Source organism: Amborella trichopoda, chromosome 10 (assembly GCF_054954075.1).
Source record: "Amborella trichopoda isolate Santa Cruz 75 chromosome 10, AtrichopodaSantaCruz75HAP2 v2.0, whole genome shotgun sequence".
Taxonomy (NCBI): domain Eukaryota; kingdom Viridiplantae; phylum Streptophyta; class Magnoliopsida; order Amborellales; family Amborellaceae; genus Amborella; species Amborella trichopoda.
In genome coordinates, this window is record NC_142345.1 from 18,183,126 (window position 1) to 18,207,742 (window position 24,617).

Here is a 24,617-nt window from a genome sequence, read left to right on the forward strand (position 1 = left end):
ACTTTTTTGTTTTGAGTTTCTTCAGAGAGTGTTTTTGAGGATTGGTCTTCACTTTTAATTGAATTGTATACTGGTTTGGTAGGTAATGTTCTAGCAACAAGTCTTTCATAGCAATCTATGGGCAATATAAGCGTGTCTTACCTCTCACTTTGTTTTTTTCTTGTGCAAACTTTTCACTTCACTCAACAATTCGTTAATCGCTTTGAATACAAGTAGACCATCAAACGTGCACATAAAACCCCACATCATGATAACATAAAAGTAAGATATATAGAAAGCAGCTCATATCTTTATTCATATTTTTAAAAGTTTGGATATTTAAATCCTGATTTGTCAAACATACCTTAAGCGTAGATGCCTCAATAAATCAGTGGACGTGCGGATGATACTTGACCCTCCAACTCAACACTAATGCACTAGTAGGGGTGGCAAAAAGTAGGGTACGAGTTGGGTTTGGCTAGATCTAGACTCGGGTCCAAAATTCTTACCCATAACTAGACCTATCAGGTTCTAGATCTGGTCGGATCCATTGCCACCATATAACTATGACTTTTTTTTTTCTTTCTAAGTTTTTTACTTTCATATACCTTATGACTATGAGTTTCTTCTTTTTTGCCAATAATTAAGTAAATATTGCCAATATGTGATAGTATGAATACTTAATGTGTGCCTAAAGATACATGATTGTTGTTATATACCCTATAATTATAGTGTTCGAATCCAAAATTTAGCTTGTACTCAAAATCGGACTCGAATGGCATTTGGGTCCAAAATTCCGACCCATATCCAGACCCGAGATCAAGTCTACAAGTCGGGTCCCAAGTCTGGTGGGCTCCATTGGTCGGAGCCATAGCAACGGGTGCCTCCCTTATCCTCTGGCGCTCTATATATGTCAGCCACCACAGTCTCGTTTATCCTTCCCAAACTATACAGTCTCCATGTGTCTGTGAGATATATCGCAATCTTTTTTCTGTCTCTGCTCGCCAAAATGTGATTCCTACTTCTCTAGCTTCCAGCGTTCTCTTGCTTGCGCATTCCTCTCTTTCTGCTTCCCCTTTTGACTCCTTTCTCTCTCTATTAGCTCGTTTCCTACCATTTTTAGCGTTTCTCCATATTCTCACTCTCCAATGTGGCTTGCTGCCTCGGGTCCATCTTCCTTATCAGGGGACCATTTCTCACTATTTTTTCCTCTCTCTCCGCTGTACCCATCTCCCCTCAAGAACCCCTTCTCTCTCACCCTCACCCACCCTCGCAACCCTCGTTACTGCGCAACATCAGCTTCTCATTGCAGTAATGGGACTGTGAGCAAGACCGCAATTCAACGGATTGCAGAGAAGCTCAAAAGCCTCGGCTATGTTGAGGAATTAAATGATTCAGAGCCCCAATGTACAGGCCCTGGTTCTCCCGGTGAGATTTTCATCCCTCGCTTGGAAAACCTGGCTAAAATTAGGGTTGGCTCCACGCTGGACAAAAGCTGGAGCACACCAGAGAACCCAGTTCCAGAGCCTGGCTCTGGGTCTGCGATCTCTAGGTTCCATGTATTGCGAAAAGAGGCAAAGAAGAACGCTGTCAAGGGTGAGAGAGGGAGTGCACCAAGTTTAGCAGAGCTAAGAATTCCTGAGGCAGAGTTGCAGAGGCTTCGATCCATTGGGATCCGTTTGGAGAAGAAGCTCATTGTTGGCAAACCTGGCGTCACTGAGGGTATTGTCAATGGGATTCATGAGAGATGGCGGAGGTCTGAGCTTGTGAAGATAAAGTGCCAGGACCTGTCCATGGTCAACATGAAGAGGACTCATGAAATATTGGAGGTTGGTTCTGTTCACTTATTGATTTTTCTCTCTTTCATGAAAAAAACTGTCGCTTCTCTCTCTTAGTGAATTACCTCTGCTGAAACTGGACTTGGATTTAAGATGTTCTGTTATAGTTGATGAAAATAACTTGAGGGGCATCGATTATGGTTACTCTTTCACTTCTAAGAGTGAGAACAAATAAGAAGGAAATGATTCTAGTTAACGTGTTCCCTTCTCTGGAAATAATGAGGATTGTTGACTCTGTTATTTATGCTTGTCGTATGACCGTCTGGAGCTACAAAATGGCACTAGGATTAGTCACTGTTATAACTATTACAACCATATTATTTCACTTTTGTTTGCTTCAAGGGCTCTGCACTTATCCTCAGGGCCCTCCAAAATGGATCTTGAAACTGCCAGTTCCATGTTACTCACCAAAAAGTTATAGAAATCCTGTACTTAAGCATCTCTTCCTTATTTAAACCCAAATGCCTATCATATTTTCACACATTATAATCAATATGGGCATGCATGAACAGTTGGAAGAAAGAGAATCATGTGGAGGGATGCCACTAGTGGATATCCTTTACCAGATCTAAACTTTGTCTGGCGTTTGAATGATAACTTGTTAATTTGATCCATGTCTTTTTTCTTACTATAAACATGAGAAGCATTGTTAGGCCCATGAAATTTTTTTGAGAAAGGGCTGAACATAGTGAAATTCATGAGACTATGGAGTATGGACAAATTCATGAGACTATGGAGCAGTGTTAAGAAATTGAACCGGCCTCAGAAGCCGGCCAATGGCTGGTTCCGAGTAGCTGGTAAACCTGCCAGTTAGATCGGCCTAACTGGGGAAGTCCCAACGGTCAAAAAAGTGTTACAAAAAATAAAAATAAAAACAAAAAAATCCAAAAAAAATGAAGAGTATATTTAAAGCATTATTAAACAAATCACATCAAAATGAAGTTGAAAATTAGTTAAAAAATGGATTTAAAAAAATCAATTTGTGCCCAGGGGTATTTTTGAAAATTTTCAAAAAAAGATGGGAAAATGTAAAAATAAGTGTTCTTGGCCAAAATACTTTCCAATCTTAGCCAAAATGATAAAAAACATTTAAAAACGCATTACAAACAAATCCCTTATTTTTTGAGATTTTTTTTGAATTGCTTCTAAAATACCCAGCCGGATCATCCAAACTAGCCAAAACTGGAACCGGCCAGTTGCCGATTCTTATCTCATTGGCCGGTTCCGAGTTGAACCAGCCGATATTGCGTTCACTGCTATGGAGTATGGACAAATTTCATTTTTTAGAAGCAACTGTTCCCCATGGACTTCAACACTCAATTGGTGGGGGTTATTCATATCAATTTTATTTTGTAGTTGTTTCTTGATATGTAGGATGGATCACCAATCTAGTTTAATTTATAAATATTGTAGAAAATTTTTATTGTTACAATTTCAACAATGACTTGTAATGCATGACCAAAAATGTCGAGTAGATAGAGAAAGAGATGACAACAGTACAACATGAGATACCATCCATGAGCTATTTGAGAATATTCTGGTTCTCACAATTAGCCCTTGCTCAATGTATATATATTTGTAGTAGTTAATTGCCTTTTGCATATAGATCCACATTTGGAGGTGGAGACTATGAATAAGCAAATGACAAAAAATACGGATTCGGCCGCTTAGGTGGCCTGGTGGGCACGTAGTTCACTAGGCAGCCCATCTAGGAAAATTAGGGGTCTAGGCCCCCGGGAAGCTACGTAGAGGGGTTTGGTTGCCTCAAAATGATCTTAGAAATACTAGTAAAATGGTTATCCAACAATTAACTTTAAAAAAAACAAAAAAAAATACAAAAAAAAATACAAGAACAAAAAATAAAGAAGAAAATCAAATAGAAATAAATCATTTTGATTAAATTTCAGAGATTTTACTAAGATTGGGTTACCCAATCTTAGTAAAACACTATTAAACACAAACAAAAATCCATTATGGAATGCGGGAAACAAATCCAACCATAAACTCAAAATAAAAATACAACAAAATCCAAACAAAAGAACCAAATCTTAGTAAAACACTATTAAACACAAACAAAAATCCATTATGGAATGTGGGACACAAATCCAAGCATAAACTCAAAATAAAAATACAACAACAAAATCCAAACATAAAAAGAAAGACACATTATTGGTCCTTTTTCAATCAAGAATATGGGCCACAAATACAATCCTAAATTTGAAAAAAAACTTACAAGCAGTGAACGAAAATTCGGCCGCCTTGCCGCCTAGGCGGCCAGTTTTTCAAACCACCTTGGTGTGAACTAAGCGGTATGCTCTAGGCAGGTCCATCTAGGTGCCCTCCTAGGCGCTCAAGGCTCCCGCATAGGCGCTCAAGGCGCCCGCCTAAGCGGTGTAAAAGGTGGGTGCCTAGGCGCCACCTTGACTTGCACCTTCATTTAGCTAGATTAATACCCACGCTTGCCTTTATATACATAGCAAAACATGTGATGACAATTTATTGGTAAACAAAAAAATTAATATAGGTACTCATGGTTACTGTTACATGCAAAAAGCTTTTTTGATAAGGGGCATAAAAGTCTGATCCTTCCATATATTAATTCAGTTGTAATTAATATATGGAAGGATCAAACTTTTTAAGCCACTTATTGAAAAATCTTTTTGCATGTAACAATAATCATGAGTAGCTATATTAATTTATTGGTAAATAAAAAATTAGTATTAATTCATTTTTAATGAAAAAGCCTAGTTATATTAATTTATTGGTAAACCAAAAAACAGTATCAATTCAGTATTAATCAATATATGGAAGGTTGACTTTTTATGCCACTTGTCGAAAAAGCTTTTTGCATATGACAGGAACCATTAGTATATTAATTTATTGGTAAACCAAAAAATAGTACCAATTCAATTTTAATTAATATATGGAAGGATTAGACTTTTTATGCCACTTGTCAAAAAAGCTTTTTGCATGCAACAGTAACCATGAGTAGTTATATTAATTTATTGGTAAACCAAAAATGGACGGATTGACTTGTTTGCATGTAATAGTAACCAATGAGTAGCTATAGTAATTCATTGCACTCCTTTCATCAATTGTAAATCATTTTGATAAATGTCTTAAAGTGCAACTTAGGCTGGAAAACAGGAATCATCTAGGCCGCCTTTGTGTTTGGGTGGCTGCCTTGGCGGCCCAGACCCTTGATTGCCTAGGCGACCGCATCCGTCTTCTTGAACATTTCTTAAAAGATTAAAAAACCAAAGAGTGGGGTGGGGGGACACTAAACTAGACATTCATGAATACCATATAACCCTAAAAAAAAAGTTATATGATCGTTTAATATGCACTAGATTTTGGTTCGAATCAATGACCGGTGATGACCAAATTGACCCACAAAAAGTATCGGGTTGATTACTTTTTGATTTCACAAGAAATTGAATACTTCAAGAAAATTTTCACTCTTCAAAAAAACTTAAACAAAAAAACTTGTTTGTGGGGATTTTATCCCTTTCAAATGCAAGCAAAGTAGGTTTTATGTTTTTTTTTTTTTTTTTTGTTTGGGGGGCTGGGGAATGCTCCCTCAAATCCTTTTCCCCCTCAAAATGACATTTTTTTTCCCTAGGTGGAGAGCATATTTCCGCCCTCTAGCCGAAGGGCACTGGGTGCCACCTAGGCATCACCTTGGGCCCCTAGGCACAAAATGCCTAGGCACCTTGCCTAAGCCCTTATGTGGGAGGGGAAGGCTTTGGCTGCCTAGGAAAAAAAATTAAACATGTGAAACTCCAGTAGGCCTTGAACATGAAAGGGGCAAATTGCAAGTGAAAAGGGAAAAAAACAAATTAAAAAAATTAAGCATGTGAAACTCCATTAGGCCTTGAACATAAAAGGAGCAAATTGCAAATGATAATTTGTATTGCCTTGTTAGTTTTAGGAAATTAAAAATTAGCGTTTTACATTTATACCAGTGTTAGTCACGCGTAGAAGTCACTTGCTGACCTATGCTTGCGTAGGAGTGGGAAATGTTTGGCTGGTGAATTGGTGACTTTGAAGAATAGGATCTTACATTTATGGAGGTATTTTTCATTTTTGGTTGCAATTTGACGTTGTTTTGAAGGGCCTTTACAATTTATAAAAGCTCCTGAAGATATTACCCGAAAATATAAGAAAGCAAAACCCCAATATCGTTGGGTTTTTTTCTTATTTATAATATTGTAATTTGTAAGGGCTTGTACAATTAAATTTTGTTCAAATCCCCTAAAAGGTGAATAAAAAAAAAGAAAAGAAAAGAAAAAAATTATTTGGTGCAAAATTGCAATTTTTTTTTATACTTTTGGTTTTTAAATTGCAACTTGCAAGGGCTTTTATATTTTGTAAAATTCATTAAAACAAAAAATGATCCGAAAATGCAAAACAAATAAAGAAATATGTCCAGGGCGTTCTTTTGTTTCTTTAATTTATTTATTGATTTATTGAATTTCAGTTTGGAAAAAAAGAAAAGCAGAAATACAGGAAAATAAAAAAAGAAATAAAAAGATACAGAGAAAGAAAAACATAGTATAATTTTTCTGCTTTCGAATTTTCTGTTTTTTCTGTTTTTTGAATAAATTGTGGTGGTGGTACTTATTTTCTCCCTACTTATGATTTGGGTTCATGATTATTATTTTTAATATTTTATTATGAGATTTTTGTTTTGTATTTTATTTACAACATTTGGTTATTGTTTTGCTAATACTTATTTATTTATTTTTTGAAAATTACCCCTTTTTTCGATTTTTTTTTTTTTATAAATTTCTCTAATTTTCCCCAATTGTTTTCCTTATTTTACTTTTTTTTATAAATTGTTTAATTTCTTAGACCGGCCAGGAAGTACAAAAAAGACTGCACTTTCGATATCTTGGGTCGATAATCCAGGAAAATAGAGAGATCGAGGAAGATGTCGCACACTGAATTAGAGCTGATTGGGCGAAGTAGAGATGTGCAACTGGAATTTTATGTGATCGCCTCATACCCATGAGGCTGAAGGGCAAGTTCTATAAGACAGAGGTGAGACCAGCTGTGCTCTATGGGGCAAAATGTTGGGCGGACAACAAACAATATACCCATAGAATGAGTGTAGCGGAGATGAGGATGTTGAGATGGATGAGAGATAAGACAAGAAGAGATAAAATTAAAAATGAATCTATTCGAGAGAATTTAGGCATGATACCAATAGGCGATAAAAAGAGAGAGTAGACTTGGTGGGCTGGCCATGTGTGGTGCCGACCAAGTACAACACCTGTTAGGAGGTGCAAGTTAGTTCAAGTGGAAGGAGTAAAAAAGGCATCGATCACACTTATATGGCCTAAGAGCCAAAGGGGTAGGCCCAAAAGGATGTGGTTGGAAGCAGTTCGAAAAGATACTGAGACTTATGGCCTCATTGAGGATTTGACCTTTAATAGAGCACAATGGAGAACTAGGATTCATGTAGCCGACCCCAATTAATTGGGAAAAGGTTAAAATGATGATGATGATGATTTAATTTCTTAGACCGGTTCGACCAGTGAACCGGTTTGGTTCAACTAGTCCATCCAAACCGGTGCCCTCACTTGTTCGCTCATTGTCGATTGTTCTAGGCTGCCCCCTCGAAAACTATTGCACTCTGTGGGCAAAAGGCTGTGATGCACATGATACCTCTATGTGCCCAAGGTACTGGTGTTGATATGTCTAAATACCAATTGTTGATTTGGGATATGGTCGGCCGTATCCTACTTATTACTTTGAAGTTCGTCAAGATTTTGAGTCCCTAATTTTTATAGCATATAATAGAAATGAATCTGTTTAAAGTAATATTAGGATACTTAAGGATGATGAGGCCCTACCTTTCGTGTTTCTTGTGCATTAGCTAGGTCACTTTTTTCCTGGTTGAATTATTGCTGCGTGGCATACAAGCATACATACATGCATACATAAATGTGTGTGTGAAGTAGTTTGTATCAGGGGACGTATAAGTACATTTGTGTCCCCTAAGGCATCACACATCCTTCTTAAAGATGGATGTCGAATTGTGGTTTGTCCAAACGAAAAAGGTAAAATCAATAGTTTGAATCTTTCCTTAAAAAATTATCATTTTTAGTCTTTATTGATTTTTTTACACATTCGTGATCTCCATATTAGAGATTATATATAATATCGAAAAAATTAGGCCCAAAATCCATCTAAAAAATGGATCATGAAGAGGGGACTCATATCTACACGTGAGTCCTAGGACTCATAAAAACCGTGCATTTCTTTTTCATTTTCAAAATTTTTGTATTGAACTTAAAGAGGATTACCGCTGGCTGGTACTTTCAAAGAAAGCTCTAACAATAGACCAGCTGCGGCGAAGACGACTGCCTCTCACCAACCATTACACTATATTCAAGGCAGATGAAGAATCACAAGACCACTCATTCCTTCACTGCAAAATCATGGCTATCAGCTGGCTTGCTACAGTCATTCAGCTTGGGATGGTCCACACCAAATTTTCATTCTCGAATTTAATTGGTGTGGTTGACTCGGCTATGGCCGAAACTGTTCCACTACTCGAGGGCTTAGAAAAGGCTACCCAAGACAACTTCCTGGATCATCCTTTCAAGGGGATTTCGAGAACGTTAGCCCATGGTCTTCCAAAAGCTCCCAATGCCCATGGTGATTCATTCCTCTCTTTAACCACATTTTTACCTCTGCACGCAGCTGCAGGTTTTCTTCAGGCATGTCCGGTGCCAACCAGGTAGCTGACAGTCTGACCAGGTAAGAGGTAGTGGGATGACATATGGGGATGACTGTCATGTGATCCACCAGTTTTTGATGCACGACTGTATAGCCGTCTTTTTGACTTACCATTGATGTGCACCAGATCCCACCTTTTCTGAGGGTGGGGGACTGTATTGATCCCATTTTCTGCTACTCTATTTGATGCATGAAGCACTTGGCCTGTGGGTGGCCCAACTCCTAAAGCCATGTAAATGCAACTACTATTGCAAATTACGTATTTCTCAAAATAAAGCTTTGTACATTGAGACTCCCCCCATGTCTTAACCTTTGAATGTAAGATTATTATTAATCCATTTCTAAGTTAGATGTAAATAACTTTACATCTTTTAGTTTCCTTATTTTATGTTCAATTGTGTTCCTATCGTATCATATCCTATGGCTTCAATGTGTTAGAGAGGACGTCTCCCAGGTTTTAGGAAAAACCAAGTCATATCTCCGCTTCCCTCATATGTGTCGGTGTCTGTACCCCATATCTCTACATTATAGGCCAAAGGTCTCCATACCGTGGATTTGGCCTATCTGTTGAGTACCATGCTACAAACTAGAAGAATTTTATCTGCATCACAAATGGGAACGCACAGATAATGTTTGAAATCCCAATATTAACTTTTATACTCAGGTTTCTTATCAAGCATGAGGAACTTCCAAATACACTTCACTTGCATTTCTCAATGATTGATAATGGCTAGTTCAATCAGTTGAGAGAAAATGCCACTTGTTGGCATATACATTTTACTTCAGCTTCCAGGTGCCAATGTATCCCTGTTAATCTTCAATGCACTTTGAGGAAAGTTTAATGACGTACTTGCTTTGTGCTTCTTTGTCAATTTAGTCAGTCCCTCTTTATAACTGTCTACCTATTAAGCATTGCCTTAATCACCAACCCCCCCCTAGCCAAAATAAAATAAAATAAATAAAATAGGTAAAATAAAAAAAAAACCCACCCTTCCCAAAGAAAAAAACCCCAACAAAAATCCTTTGCTAATATGTTATGATTACTTTGCATAAAATATTTGTAAATCACAAATACAGCTTCTTCAAGATGCAATGCTTTGTGTTATGATGGGGCTTTTGTCCAATAGGAATTAGAGATGTGATTAGATTCTATGTGGATCAAATAGGATGATACATCATCAGAGAATTGTGATCTAGACGAGATTGTAATGTGCAATGCCAGGTGATGGAGGGGAAACTATATCAGGTATATATAATGTGTATTGCATGGAATGTCCGCATGAGTAATTGGAGTTGAATACAGTGGAGTTGATAATTCTTCTATGTTTCTTGTGAACTCTCTCTTGACGAGATTGTAATGTGCAATACGAGGTGATGGTGGGGGATCTATATCAGGGATATATAATGTGTATTGCATGGAATGTCCGCATGAGTAATTGGAGTTGAATACAGTGGAGTTGATAATTCTTCTGTCTCTTGTGAACTCATACTTTTATTCAAATAAGAAAGGGCCTGGAGATACATAACTTCATGGCAAGACTCACAATGGAAAAGAAAAATCCCCTAAATGCAAAACCCTTCCTTTTACTCCTATACTATCATTACAAACCTAATGTCAGCTTCCCAGGGGATGACTTGAATAGCTCAGACTAGCTAAACTTACAAGTCCAAGATCTTAGAGTAGATGCCATGCAGTCTCCATGGATAAGAGAAATCTTTCTTTTCTGTCCTTTTTATCACACTTTGAGAATAAGATGTTTCTCACAATTGAATTTTCCAACTCCAGGACAAGTCCGTTGTGCTTTTGCAGAATTAGTGATATTGCCCATGGTATTGGAATCAACCCAATCAAGGTTTTGCATCTTTTTGTTTTGTATAGACATTTTTTCTTTCGGGAAAAAAAAAAAAATCTTTTGTTTTGTTTAGTGCCATTTCATCGGCCCTATTTTAATATTGGCTTTGTCCTTGAATATTTTCAGAACAATCTCATTCATTTTCAGAAACATCATTCATAGAAAGAAAATGCATTGCAATTATAATTGGTCTCCCTAGTTTTCGGATTGTGTCTATTTTTTATTGTGTGAAGGAGTTAAATTTTAAAAACATGATTGATTAGTTTTATTGTTAGTAGACCCATTTCCATGCCATCAGAAATTCCTTTTTCTTTGATGTTTTAAAACCAATGAATTTCTTTGTTTGAGTTGGGGTTTGACTACTGCTGTTCCTCTAATCACTGTTCATGATGCATAAGGCCTTTTTTCCTTTTCATATGAGACGCCTATATTTATAAATACTTTCGATGAATAAATCTCCTTATGTGTAGTTAATAGTACTAATATGTTGATCACGATTTTACCAGACAAAAACAGGAGGCATCGTTATTTGTAGATCAGGGAGTATAATTATCTTGTACAGAGGTGCCAACTACACATATCCTTATTTTGTTGCTGGTGAGGATTTGTCGGAAAATGAGGATATTCATGAAGTATCCTTCAAATCATCTGTGGTTTATGGAAGTGGATCTAATGAGGAAAACAAAACAAATTCACTACCTAGAGTTGGTGGCATTTCTGCTGTGGAAGCCACGCAAATCACTGGCCGTTCCATTGTATTGGGTGTTGGTTCTCCGAATAAAGTGAGATTCCAACTTCCAGGTGAAAGGCAACTAGATAAAGAGGCTGATAGGTTATTGGATGGACTAGGTCCAAGATTTACTGATTGGTGGGGATATGGACCTCTACCAGTTGATGCTGATCTCTTACCTGCTACTGTCAGTGGTTATCGCAAGCCCTTCAGGCTTCTTCCTTATGGTGTGAAGCCAAAGTTGACAGATAGCGAGATGACTACTCTAAGGAGACTTGGTCGGCCATTACCTTGTCATTTTGCATTAGGTGAGCATATGATTATTCTCTCTAGGGAATGATGTATAAGTCATTCTCCTTATCTAATGACATATCTTTTGAAGGACGAAACAGGAACCTTCAGGGATTGGCAACATCCATAGTCAGGTTATGGGAAAAATGTGAAATTGCAAAGATTGCTGTTAAGAGAGGAGTTCAAAATACTAACAGTGAGTTAATGGCAGAAGAGCTAAAGGTAACAGAATAACTTTATCAAATTTCTTGTTTCATCCAGTTGCTATGTGAACTGCATGCTGGGTATGTCTATGCTTGGAAACTGCTCTTTCCTTTCAACCATGTTGTAATGGTATTAAGTTTCATTGGGTAACCTCAATACTGCAGCGGCTAACTGGAGGGACTCTTCTTTCAAGGGATAGGGAATTCATTGTCTTCTACAGAGGAAAAGATTTTTTGCCCCCTGCTGTTTCTTCTGCGATAGAAGAACGGAGGACAGTGGACGTCTTACGTAAGCAACTGAAGGGAAATCGAAATTTAGATTTATCAAGTCAGGCCTCACTTGGATATGATGTTCGACTTGTCAAAACTACTTCCGATGCTGAATTACAAGATTTAAACAATCAGGATGAAGAAAAGTTATCTAAAGATCAACTGAAGCCCATGAAAGTAAATGTGGCCATGAAAAGACTGGACTGGAAGCTGTCAGAGGTATGTTGTTAGTGAACAGTTCCCGTTGCACTTGTGTTACAGAGCAATTTCTGCTATATGCTATATTATGGAAAAAAGCATAATAATGGTCAGATGTGGGTCTTTCAACCTTCTGAGTTGTAGTTTTCCAAGTTCAGTTTATAATCCACTGCTTTTCTCTTTTGACAGGCATTAGAAAAGAAACAAATGGCAGAGAGGAAACTTGCAGAGCTAGAGAGCAAGGCTGAGCTTTCGAAACCAGATATTGACAAGGAGGGTATCACTGAAGAAGAAAGATATATGCTAAGGAAGGTTGGATTGAGAATGAAGGCGTTTTTGCTGTTGGGTAAGTGAAGTCTTCTGCTTTTTAACCTAGAGTTGACAAATTTGTGCATCCTACAATCTGGTGATGTTCCTGGACCAGAACTGGTTACTAGTCTTGATTTTTGTTCAGGCAGACGAGGAGTTTTTGATGGAACAATTGAAAACATGCATCTTCACTGGAAGTATAGAGAACTTATAAAGATCATTTCGAAAGATAGGAGCATTGCAGAGGTCCACCATGCAGCTCGAACATTGGAGGCTGAAAGTGGTGGAATATTGGTTTCAGTTGAGACAGTGAACAAGGGTCATGCTATTATTGTCTATCGTGGGAAGAATTACCAGCGACCTGATAATTTGAGGCCTCAAAATCTCTTAAACAAAAGAGAGGCGATGAAGCATTCTTTAGAGGCACAGCGTCGTGAGGTGATTTCCAATTGTGATTTCCTATTGATGTTAGTCTAATTTGCTTCTATTGTCAATGCAATTGATTAGGAATAAAAGCCTAGATCAGTTCTTAGACAAGGGGCATTTTTGCAGACAGGACCTTATTTTTTTCATCTATGCTATTGATGTAGTCACTCAAGCTTCACGTTTTGAAGCTGGATAGAATTATAGACCGGATGAAACTTCAGATGGTGATGGCTTCTGCTTTGCTTCTTTATTTGTTTTTTATCTTTTTCTTCAAGCGGATATATTTGCATGAAGCCATGTAGTTACAAGTGGGTCATATCCATTTTGTTTTTGCACATCCTTGGATCAGGCAAAAGATGATAGAGTGGTGGCTTCTCCACATTCAACAAGATATTTGGGTTCTTCAAATTGTGAATTGGGGAACACCGAGCACACCCTGGGATCCTTGGATTATTCTAATCATTTCAAGGATATGGAGGTATAACATTCTTAGTATCTCTTTATTTGTCTGTGATGGTTGCTAGTTATAAAATTTCATTGATGTCTTGCCTTGATTATTTGTGAGAAATGCACAGGTATGGAGATACTAAATCAACATATTTCAGTGAGAGAAGTCATTTATTACATGGTTCCTATCTTGAACCTAGGATAGTTGATCATTGATCTATTGTTAATTGTCTTTCCATAATTCAATATGGGTATAAAACTGTGATGAGTAGAAATGAAATAGTCAATTTACTAATGGGAATTTTATGCAATTGTAGCTTCCAGGTTGTCTCGATGCTTGTAGGCTCTTTTTCTTTGCTAACAAGGAAAAGCAGACCGTAAGCCTATTTTGTCTGCTTGTAGACTCTTTTCATGCGGACATTACATATTTTACGTGTATTGAAAAGAAGCATATGGGTATTGACATCATGGTGTATGATCATTTTAATGGTGACGTATACCTCCTCAAGCAACCTTACCCAAAAAAAGTAGGGAAAATATCTCCATACCCCCTATTTTTAAGATTTATATCTCAATAGACCCCAAGGTTTCAAAATATATCTTGGGTCATAGGAATTATGAGTCTTGTATCTTCTAACCCTCTAAGCTAACTTTATCCCCTTTAGATTTATTTTTTTGCCCCAAACAAATATAATAAAGACATATCTTTTCTAAACACCATCCTTTCTCTCTTCACATGATTTTTCCCTAAATCTCTCTCCATGACTTTTCCCAAACCCTCTCTTTCTCCCTATTTTTCCACTCTCTTTCTCTATGGTTTATTTTTCTTTATATATTTGCTTGATTTCTGTGGATTTTTTCTAAATATTATTCGCATGGATGATTAACTGTATGTAGATCGTGTCTGTTTTTGGAACCCAAACTGAGAGAGAGGGGTTTTGGGAAACGTGGGGTAGAGAGAGAGAGCGAGAGACCTAGAGAGAGAAAGGGGGGGAAAATAGAAAGAGAGAGAGAAGGGGGAGAATCTCAAGGAAGAGAGAATGAGAGAAATTTGGAGGGAATATATCATGTAAAGAGAGGAAGGGTTTAGAATGAGCGTGTCTTTTTTATATTGGTTAGGGCTAAAAAAATAGTTAAAAGTAGGTAAAGTTAGTCATTGTATTAGGAGATGTATTTGGAATCTTTGGGTCTATTGAGATATGAAAACAAAAAATAGGGGGTACGGGGATATTTTCCCAAAAAAGTAACATAGTTTCCCTTCATGTAGTGTGTGAGACTTAGCATTCTTATCATAACCTCTGTTTATACTCTTGCCTGTGAACAATTGCCAGTCATATAAAAGCTGATCAGGTCAGCTAAATATGGAGTCCTATGGTTATAGGACTTGATTTTCTATATAGTAGAGTTCACTTCAGTTACTCCAACTCGACAATTCTTTGAACCATGGTTTTGATTCTTTAAGTCCATGGATTAGAGCTCAAAATATTATCCCAAGTCCTAGCGATTCCATGTGTCCCATCGGAACTTGCTATTTCTTGTCTGGGGTAAATAGAATTTAAATTCTAAGCTACAAGAGAATATGTCTAACTTGTTCCATAAGCTACCAATACTATGAATCGACAAGCCTGTCCAGCAGCCTGGATCTTCTTTGCTGAGTTTCTTCTTATAATTTATTCTTTTTGCTAAATCTGCCATCTCTCAGTTCTGGTTCTCTTTCCTACTTTTCTTCCTATTCCTATCCCTGAGGGGGAGGCCTAGATATCTGCTTTTACAAATGACTCAAATCCCTAACCCTCTTCCTCGCAAGCTACCTCGCCCGAAGCTTTTGTCTACCCATTGGCTTCCAACCAAGTTTTCCCCACCCCAGCTTTATCACTAGTATTCAAAAACTTATTAACCCTCCTACCCACCATTGCTCCTCCTCTCTAACCTACCCAGCTGAGTAATCTTTTTTTTTTGTATGAATCAGTGGGGCTGACAGGCCCCTGCCCGTTTTATTAATGAAATAACAATAGATGAAAACATTTACTAAAATCATTTTACACCCCTTGTAAGGGGAATATGAGTAACATCATATAATAATAAAAGATCTAGATCATCTGGGGGGCGAGCATGCTACACTGCTGCTTCTGTCATGATACCGCCCTCTTTGCTAGATAGTCGGCAACTATATTGGCCTCCCTGTATATATGAAGAATTTACCAATGGTGATATGCAGAGGAGAGACTTGCCCTACAGTTAACTGAGACTATATACAACTTCCATGGGGGCTTACATCTTTGTTTCAATGAGTCCATGAGGAATTTGGAGTTGCTTTCTATGATGTGGGGTTTGCAATTGAGTGCTTTAGTAAGCCAGTAGGCCATCATCACTGAAGCAACCGATAACAGCCTTTCATTCCTCCACCAATAATGAGCCCCCACCTTTCTAACCACTCCCACACGCACTTCCCAGGTGGTCGAACCACACCAAACTTCTTTCTCCCTATTTATTGCATGTGCCAGACTAGGAGACATTCACTTCTAGGGAACTTTTATCCAACCCAAATTAGATCATCTCAAGGACCTGTTTATAGCTGAATCTCAACCTTCTAGACATGTCACTGAAAATATTTGGAACTTCAAATTTATTACTTGTCACTCCCTTTCTGAGGGAGCACATATGCTGTCTTTCCCTTCTACAGAACTAAGGGATCTAGCAGCGTCTAGCAGAGATCTCTTCTTTAAGAAAGGTAAACTTATTCTCATACCGTGGAGCCCGTCTTTCCTGCCACCTCCCAATCTACGTTTTGGATCCATGTTCAAGGCATCCCTACCCATGCTTGTCATACTGTCAGGTACAAGGCCATTGGAGATAATGTGGAGGTTTCTTGAGTCTAAACCTTAGGTCTTTCAGGATCTCCACTTTGGTTCTATTATGCTTCTAGTGCAAGCATTTGTCTTCCTTAGGGTTGGGCAATTGAGTGACAAGATCTCTGTTCTGTCTCAGGAGGCAGAGCCCCACAAACCTGTTCCCTGGGTTTCACTGTTGGGGACCACTGTGCTGTCCCTTGAACCTGTGAATTAGTGTTTCTCCAGCCATAGTCCCCAGGATGATGGTCAATCTGAGTGGACCATGGTCATGCAGGAATCCCATTGACCCACTGTCTTGTGTGGATTGTCCGATCCACGTCTTGATCTTTTCAAGTGCTGATCAATGTCCCACCTTGGGTCCTCAGTTTGCGGCCCTGTGAATCCCACCCAATTGATAGGATGAGCTGTAATTAAAAGACACGTTTATGGTGCACTGCCCTGTGACACCGATAGGAGTACTCCACCCCTTAAATCGGCTGTTACTCCTGTCAGTTATTTACACACTTGTCACTCGGCCCCTTAATGGAGTTCTCGTACCTCTCTCTCTTCCCATCCCTCCTGCTGTCCTACCAATGCTTCCTCCTTCCCGAGGATCTGAAGATCATTGCCTGTTGCCAACCTCCTTGACTTCTCCACTGCTCTCTACCCCTTGAAGATGGGAGTATGGGACAATGGGGGACCACACTGCTCAGCCTTCCTTGTCTGAGGAAATAATTTTTATTGACCCCAATAGCTGCACGCTCGTGCTGCCCACCTGCCCCTTATCTTAAATGCCCTGGCCAGCAAGAGCCCTTTTTCTGACAAGTGTGATTGCCTGCTATTCGAGATTCACATCTACCATCCCCCTTACCCTCCCTCCCCCTCTCAACAATCCAAAAGTTTTCTAATCTGAATCCCCACCAGTTGTAACTCTCCAAACATTCCTAATCTTCCAAACTCTACCACAACCAGCCTAGGAACCCTTTTCCCTGCCAGCTCCCTCTTTCCCGATTCCACCTCCACCTGCTTTCCCCTTTAGCTCTCTACCACTTATGCCTGTACCTGGTTCAATGAACAAAAATTCAGCGGCCCGGCCGCCTTGGCGGACTTTTTTCAAAAAACGACTAGGCGGGGGTATTGCAGGCAGTATTAGGCGGAATCCTCTAGGCGCCTGCCTAGGCAGTGTAAACGGCGAGCGCCTAGGCACTGTCTTGAAAATATGATAATTAATACGTAATTATTAATTTATTAAATCGTTCTTTCTCCATCTGTTGTCCCTGTTGACCTCCACCTCAGTCCTCCTTTCCTTTCTTTCTCTAGTCTCCATCCCCCTTTCCCTCTATTCTCATCTTCTCATCTTGCCTCCATTCTCGGACCTCTCATTACACTCTTCACTTACCCCCTCTCTACATACGATATAAGTACTTGAGCATTGGTTATGCGGGCTGCCATCTACTCCTTTTTATGTCATATTAGGTTGAGCACCCAACTTTTGGGCTCACCATCTTTTGATCTCATGAGCTTTCGAGCACCCTACTTGTGGGTTGCCTCCTTCCCCTTTTTCAGTCTTAGGCAAACGCGATATTCATCATATACGGGTGTCCAAGCTCCTTCGTTTTGACAAGTCTTTTTAAAAAATTTTGAATGTAGGAAGGCATTTGAAACAGAACCTGGAGCAGGGACAAACTATGATTTTAACAAAGAAATTAAAGTTTTTGAAAACACAATACATATGGTGAAAATTTTGAAGAGAAAAGATATTTCGAAAAGCAATGTTCGTTAGCAATTTCAACTCCTGCAATCATGGAGCCCTCTAAGAGCGATGGACAATACACCCGACCTTTTACGTCATATGGGGATAGACAGTACCTTTCACGGTTCTTTTATGTCACACGAGTTTGATGTTGAATTGGAGAACCCGACCATTTTCGTCATATGGGCCTAGACATTACCTGTCTCGATTCTTTTACGTCACATGATTTTGGCATATTAGCTCAGTTTTTTAATATCGCATGAGTTTGATGTGTTACCTCATTTTCTTAACATCGCACGAGTTTGACGTGTTAGCTTGGTTTTTTAGGTTTGAGCACCTCACTTGTGAGCTGCTGTATAACCTTTTTTGACATCTTTCTTTTTTGTTGATATTTGGATATTTCTGTAGAGCAACCAGCTTGTGTGCTGCCCAATACTCACTTTCGTGAGGAATATGTACATTCTATGTTAGTAATATATTGTCAACAGTCAGAAGAAAAAAAACAAAAAAAAAAAGTTCTTCCACAAGCTCGTATTCAAGAGATGAATCAGTTTTTGCGTTGGTCTGAACACCTCAAAATTATGAACTGCGAAGAATTGTTGATAAGAAGTCAGATTGGTTCCATGCTTCTGCTTGGGTAGTTAATAGCTTTCCTTGTCCATAATAATCTGGCTACTTCTAGCAGAACAAATACGTGTTAGAAAATCTCAAAGCGCAAGCTGAGTCGGTCATATTGCCATAACTGAGTCAACTTACGTAGTCAAATAGTTAATGCCAAAAAACTCTGGGAGTTTTTTAGGTTTTTATTTTGAAAACAAAATGTTTGTCATGGGAATCAAACCAAGCTCGCCATGTAGATCATACTACAATGTGACCACATTACAAGAAATCACTTGTTAGTCAAGTTAACATGAAAAAAGCAAGTAAGAGGAAAAACTTGGATGCAGACCAAGTTTTTCATTCATATTTCTGCCTCAAAATGAGTTTTATCGAGTGGCACGTATTACTACTGTTACATGAGTTTTGGCTGTTCTCTCTCTTCTTCACACGGCTGGTGGTGATGGGAATTACACAAGTTTGTTTTTTCTCCCCTTGTATAATGAATTGTAGAGCACTGCTTTATGCGTGTTCGATTTCCCTGGAACTTCTAACGTACTTTGGAGGTCCCAAAAGTCTTATAAATCAAATATTTTGTGACAGAACTTGTATCTTAAGAGCAAATACAAATCTCATTACTGGAGAGCATAGGGCACTTTGCAGACTGCTTTTGAGCAGATTTTTCTCTCTTGTATTGATCATATGCTGGTGGATTTTTCCAACATTTAAATCTTATCTTTGGGCGACTCTTACAAGACCAGAATGGAGATGCATCCCAAGGTCCTCTGCATTCTTCTTCCAGTGATGATGAAGATGTTGTGACTCCTTCAAATGGTGTGAGGTGGTCCACTTCTTATGCCGATGATGCACAGGTCTTGACTCCTAGCCATGGAAAGGTGTATTATTTAGTGCTGTTATCTTCTAATTCTTTTTGTTTTTTGGGTAAGTCAGTGGGGACTTGGGCACCTACCCTAGTTGTCTTCTAATTCTGCAGTATAATAACACCATTTTCTATCTTGCAGCAAGTAGTTGTAAAAAGACGTTTTCCCAGGGATTTTGAGAAATCACCCAAAGATGTGTCTTCATCAAAAACAGTTGTCTCTAGATCATGCTCCTGTGTATCTCAAGATGAAGCAGAAGAGAGATTGGAGCTTGAACCAGATTTTCATACTGAAGATATCATGGTAATGTACTATTCACATGCACTTCCCATCCCTTTGCTGAATATTACACTAACAATGCTCTTATTTGCTTCATGATATTTGCAGCTTCATAATAAGCCTGCATTGGCCACCACAGAGGGTGAACCTCTGCTCCCTCCAATGATCGAACCGACGGGCTTATCATCTAAAGCTCCCCTTGGTAATACCAGCTCATCCAAACCTTTGGATAAACGAGTAAGCAGTATTGGCGTTGAAACCTCTTTCAAAGCGCAGTCTCTTTCCAATAAAGAGAGGCTCATTCTAAGAAAGCAAGCACTGACAATGAAGAAGCGTCCTGTTCTTGCTATTGGTAATACTACTAAAGCCATTGGTCTTACAATTTTGGTTATCCATTATCCCTTCTTGTCTCACTCTTACTCCTCATGTCAACCGATATTGAAGTGCCCCATACCCATACCCATAAATGTTAACGATTGCATGGTGACTGATATTGCCAAAATTTTGAAATTCTTGTGAAAATATTATGAATATTGAAACCAAGCTCTTTATTTTTTCATTATGTAATGTATTTTTCTTCAAACTGCACGTTTGGTTCGTATGAAAATGTTTTTCAGAAAACTTTTTCACATGAAAAAATTCTCATGCGATCAAATGTAGGAATATTTTCATACCAATTGGTCTTAGTGCATCTATTCACACCAATTGGCGACTAATTGATGTAAAAATATTCTCACACTTGACCGCATGAGAATTTTTTCATGTGAAAATAGTTTCTAGAAAATTAAGGTTTTTGACTCTTGAAATGAAAAAATTATATAGCAAGATTATTTTTTTTTGAGAATTTTGGGAAAACTAAAAATTCAAATTTCTTCCCTAGAATCACATCAGAAAGTCCTGGCTGAAATGTATTCCCATGATTTTTAATAGATTACCATGATTTTTAATAGATTACTGGCTTCATGAAATATGTGATCTATTCATGATGAATGCTTTGAGTTGTAATCAGGGAGGAACAATATCGTTACTGGGGTTGCAGAAGCAATCAAGACACACTTCAAGAAGAACCCACTTGCTATAGTGAACGTGAAAGGTAGGGCCAAGGGTACTTCAGTTCAGGAGGTTGTCTTCAAGTTAGAGGTCAGTGTCAGATAAGTGGTCTCATTTGTGGTTAGTTTTATCATATCATTGTATTCCATCAGGGATATTGAAGCTTTGAAGTCACTATTTTTCAGCAAGCAACGGGTGCAGTGCTGGTCTCCCAAGAGCCCAACAAGGTGATACTCTATAGAGGGTGGGGTTTAGGAGACCAGAACTCAGGAACCGTATCCAAAACCAGTAAGCGAAGTATAAATGGAGGCAAGGCATTGGGAAGGTCAGGGAATGGTTTTGTGGGCGTCAAAGATGCGTCCCCGCAGCTCTTGGCTGCCATGAGATTGGAATGTGGATTGATATCCAATGAAGAGTAGAATGGATGTTTCTTCAGCACCGAGGGCTTGTTGAGGTCAACTCGGAAAACATTGCAAATATTCTAAGTAGTTTTTCACGATCTGCCTGTGAAATATTGCTGAAAGTTTTAGAGCCCATGGCTAGGAGAGGATCAATTTGGTCACTAGAGTAGGAGAGAATGATTTTCACTGATAAAATCTGTTATTAAAATGTTACATAAGTAAATAATATTCCCAAAGGTGTTCCCAAGAAAACCCTACTTGGACTATTTTTAGATCCCAAAATTTTGGGGAGGTAACCTTGACAAAGACAAGAATTAATACGCCCTGTATGTAAGCGACCGGTTCAGTTCAAATCGTCAGATAATCAAATGTAAGATAAGTGTTTAGGAACTTAAAACCCAATTTTCTTTGGAGTACGTGCAACATTTTCCTGTAGGAGCATATACTGTGTAACAACTCCCTCGGGCAAAAGAGTTACTTCCGAGGTCCTCCGTCTTATTGAATTTTGCAAGGAAGAAAAATTGGTTTCGATCCTGTCCTCCGTCTTATTGAATTTTGGGACGTTCAATATTTTGAGGCACATAGAGTCCTTTGTGTATATATATATATATATATATATATATATATACTTTGAGATTGGTTATTAGGTTTTTAGAGGTTACATCTTTAAAATTTGAGGTCCAACAAATATTTCCAACATGAATTTTACTCGCGAGTAAATGCACAATATGCTTCTGAGGGAGCAACTCTTTTCACTTTTCTTTAATACTGAATTCCAGTTTGAGAGAATCTTACTAAGACTCTAGTATAAGCATTGTGTTCTCCATATTATATGAAGGGCGTTGTTTCTATAAGGCTGCAACCTAAACAATCCAATAAAGGTGTATTTCCAACTTTTATCATAATATGTAATTTTGGTGTAAAAACTTCTTAAGATTATCTGAAAATCTATTTCCTATCTAATTATAAAATTTTAAATTTTAAAAATGGTTAAAATCAAGTAGATCCATAAACCTACAAAAATCTTGAAAATGGACGGTCTAGATAATGTGTTGTAAGATGCACTATATTTGGGACTTAATTTTTTTTTTTTATATTCATACATCTCAATGTCAAGATGATCAATTAGAGGGATTTTCAACATTAAAACAACCGTTTTCGATGGATTTTTGAGGTGCATTTTAATTCTACATTACCTTATATAAACTTTTTCCTTATCAACTAAAGTAGATTGCTGTAAGGAAAATAACGGCATTGTAGCAGTTGTTAATCTATGAGTGTTAAATATTCGAACTAAGTGTTGTGTTACTCGTCATCATCAACATTACCCCTAAAAAATTTATGGGCCTTATGAACTGAAATCAAAATACATACAATGCTTGAGTAATAATGCCACCAGGCATCCATCTCCATGAAATGGCCTTTTCTGGTTAATGTGACCTAACCATTTACTTGATGCTTTTTTCAGATGAGAATTGCATCTTCCTATTGACTTTGATCCCAATTAACTCTTCACTCTCCATTATCACAAGGAAAATCCAAGGGATGATAATGGGGGGCTACAAACGCCATGGAAGTTAAGTTGCTCAACTTTTCATTCATGTATTTTTTCTTTCTCGATCTATGTAACGAACATGAAGGGGAAGCTTTTAAGCATCAATGAGTCGTACAAACAATCTCACAGAAAAAGCTTTATTTCTCTGAGGCGGCTCTCATATTGGAAAGGAGAAACCAAGTGGTTAAAGGGTTTCCATTTGCCTTGCCTCTCAATCCGGGACACATTTTTGTTCTCATTGGCGAACCGGACTTTCTGTCGAAAAAGAGTACACTCAGGGACAGATCTTCCCGTGGTTGAGTAATACTGGAAATGTCTCCTTCTCATAACCCACATTGGAGCTAGATAGCAAGTTGAGGGAGGCCCTCATTTTTTTAAAACGGGTAGGAACCATGTAGGGAGGATGTAGTCGGTGTAGATGATGGATGGGAATTTCCTCTATGATTTGATCTCTTCAAAAGATCTTTGAGTTAGGGTTTCTTTGAATTGCCGCTGAGATGACATGCAAAATTTGACTATAACAGTCTTTCAAAATACAAAAGGTGTTTACATGGGATTCTGAGACTGACCAGATTAATCAAAGTTCGATATATTTGACACAGTGTCCAAACTCAAAAATTTAAAAGTTAGAAGAGGTGGGTTACGTGATATTCATATTTATGAAGAAATCAATCTTAAATAGACCTATTCCTCACAAATATGCGGCGAAGCCGACTTAGATTGTGTAAAATCCGAAACAAATATAGAAAATAAATGAAAATAGCAGTAATAAACAAACTAAGAAAACAAAGACAAATGACAATAAAACAAAGGAAAATAGCAAAGGAAAATAACAAAGGAAAATAAAGTGGAAAAATAAAGAAAGAACTTGGAAGCTAGGCCCTCATGCTCAGAGTTGGGCCCAAATTAGAAGGTGAAGATTAAGTCCTTACTCATTGATTTTGTGATTAATGATCCGTATCAATGAATATACTCCAGGGAAGAGGTATGCCTTGGAGTTTACTTCAAGAGCTTTGAATTGATTGAAAAGGGTTGTTTTTAATATCTAAAGTTGGCTAGAGTGGGCGGCCCTCGGTCTCATACGCCTCACGATGGGCGGGGACCCTTTCTTAAAACCACGGCGCTTTCTCTTAGGAAGAGAGAAGAGAAGTGTGTGTCGTGCCCCCCCCCCCAGGCTTTGTGTGTGTGTGTGCACACGAGTGTGTCCCCCATGATCGCTAGGATAAGGGTTGGGCGGTACGGTATGTGCGATTTGAACCAACAGAGAAATAATCGAGGTAAGGGTTATGTCGTGATATTAGGGTCGGATGCACCTGGGCATGTGCGCCCTCTTAGATCTCGGCATCTTAAGGCGCCGACGGAAAGCCCCCTGCCTTTCGACAAGGTTTGAGACCAACTCTTTCACGACTCTTTACTCGGTTTGCATGCATTTGTGTGGTTCGGATCCAAGATCCACAATTCATCTATTAGGCTTTGAGATGTGCTTGGTTGAGAGAGTTAGGATGGGATAGGGGTGAGTCAAGCTTTGATGGGTGAAGGTGAAGGGATGACTGCTCAATAAAATCCGCTAGCATTCCGGTGTCATCTCCTCTAGGAGGTAATGCTAGAAACGAGATAAAGGCGCTAAGGATTAAGCCTAGATACCTCAGAGACTTGTTAAGATATGTAATCCTCTCTGGGATCGAACCCGGGCTAAACTTCAAGTGCAAGTTTTCTTAAGGAGTGGGGGTTAAGTGAAGGATGGGGTGAGAAAAGGAAGTGAAAGAGAAAGACAGAGGGTGAGAGAAAAAGAGAGAGTAAGGGAGAAAGAAAGAAAGATAACCCCGAGAAACTTGTCAAGATATGTGATTCACGCTGGGATCAAGCCCTAGCTTAACCTTAAGCGTAAGTCTCCTTAAGGAGAAAGAGGGGAAAAGAGAGAGAAGATGAGAAAGAGAGAGAAGGAAAGAGAGCTTTAAAAAATTTGTCAAGAGATATGA

The 24,617-nt window shown here is 38.5% G+C and overlaps 1 protein-coding gene across 23 annotated transcripts; it reads left to right on the forward strand.

Moving 5' to 3' along the window:
* Window positions 1–877: 877 nt before the first annotated feature.
* Window positions 878–21,524, forward strand: CFM2 (CRM family member 2). Of its 23 annotated transcripts, none has more exons than XR_016043006.1 (13): window positions 878–1,808; window positions 10,924–11,455; window positions 11,530–11,660; window positions 11,807–12,130; window positions 12,299–12,455; window positions 12,564–12,856; window positions 13,009–13,068; window positions 13,194–13,322; window positions 19,229–19,368; window positions 19,495–19,656; window positions 19,741–19,984; window positions 20,642–20,772; window positions 20,868–21,524. XR_016043006.1 is itself a non-coding variant. In XM_011626841.3 (13 exons), exons 1-13 carry the CDS (start codon window positions 1,128–1,130, stop codon window positions 21,099–21,101), a joined length of 3,213 nt encoding a protein of 1,070 aa, XP_011625143.2. In that variant the 5' UTR covers window positions 878–1,127; the 3' UTR covers window positions 21,102–21,524. The 23 variants fall into 23 exon arrangements, 4 of the variants coding, with proteins under 4 accessions (XP_011625143.2, XP_011625144.2, XP_011625145.2 ...); XR_016043017.1 differs by having other exon boundaries at window positions 12,568–12,856; XR_016043014.1 differs by having other exon boundaries at window positions 12,568–12,856; window positions 19,234–19,368.
* Window positions 21,525–24,617: the final 3,093 nt, after the last annotated feature.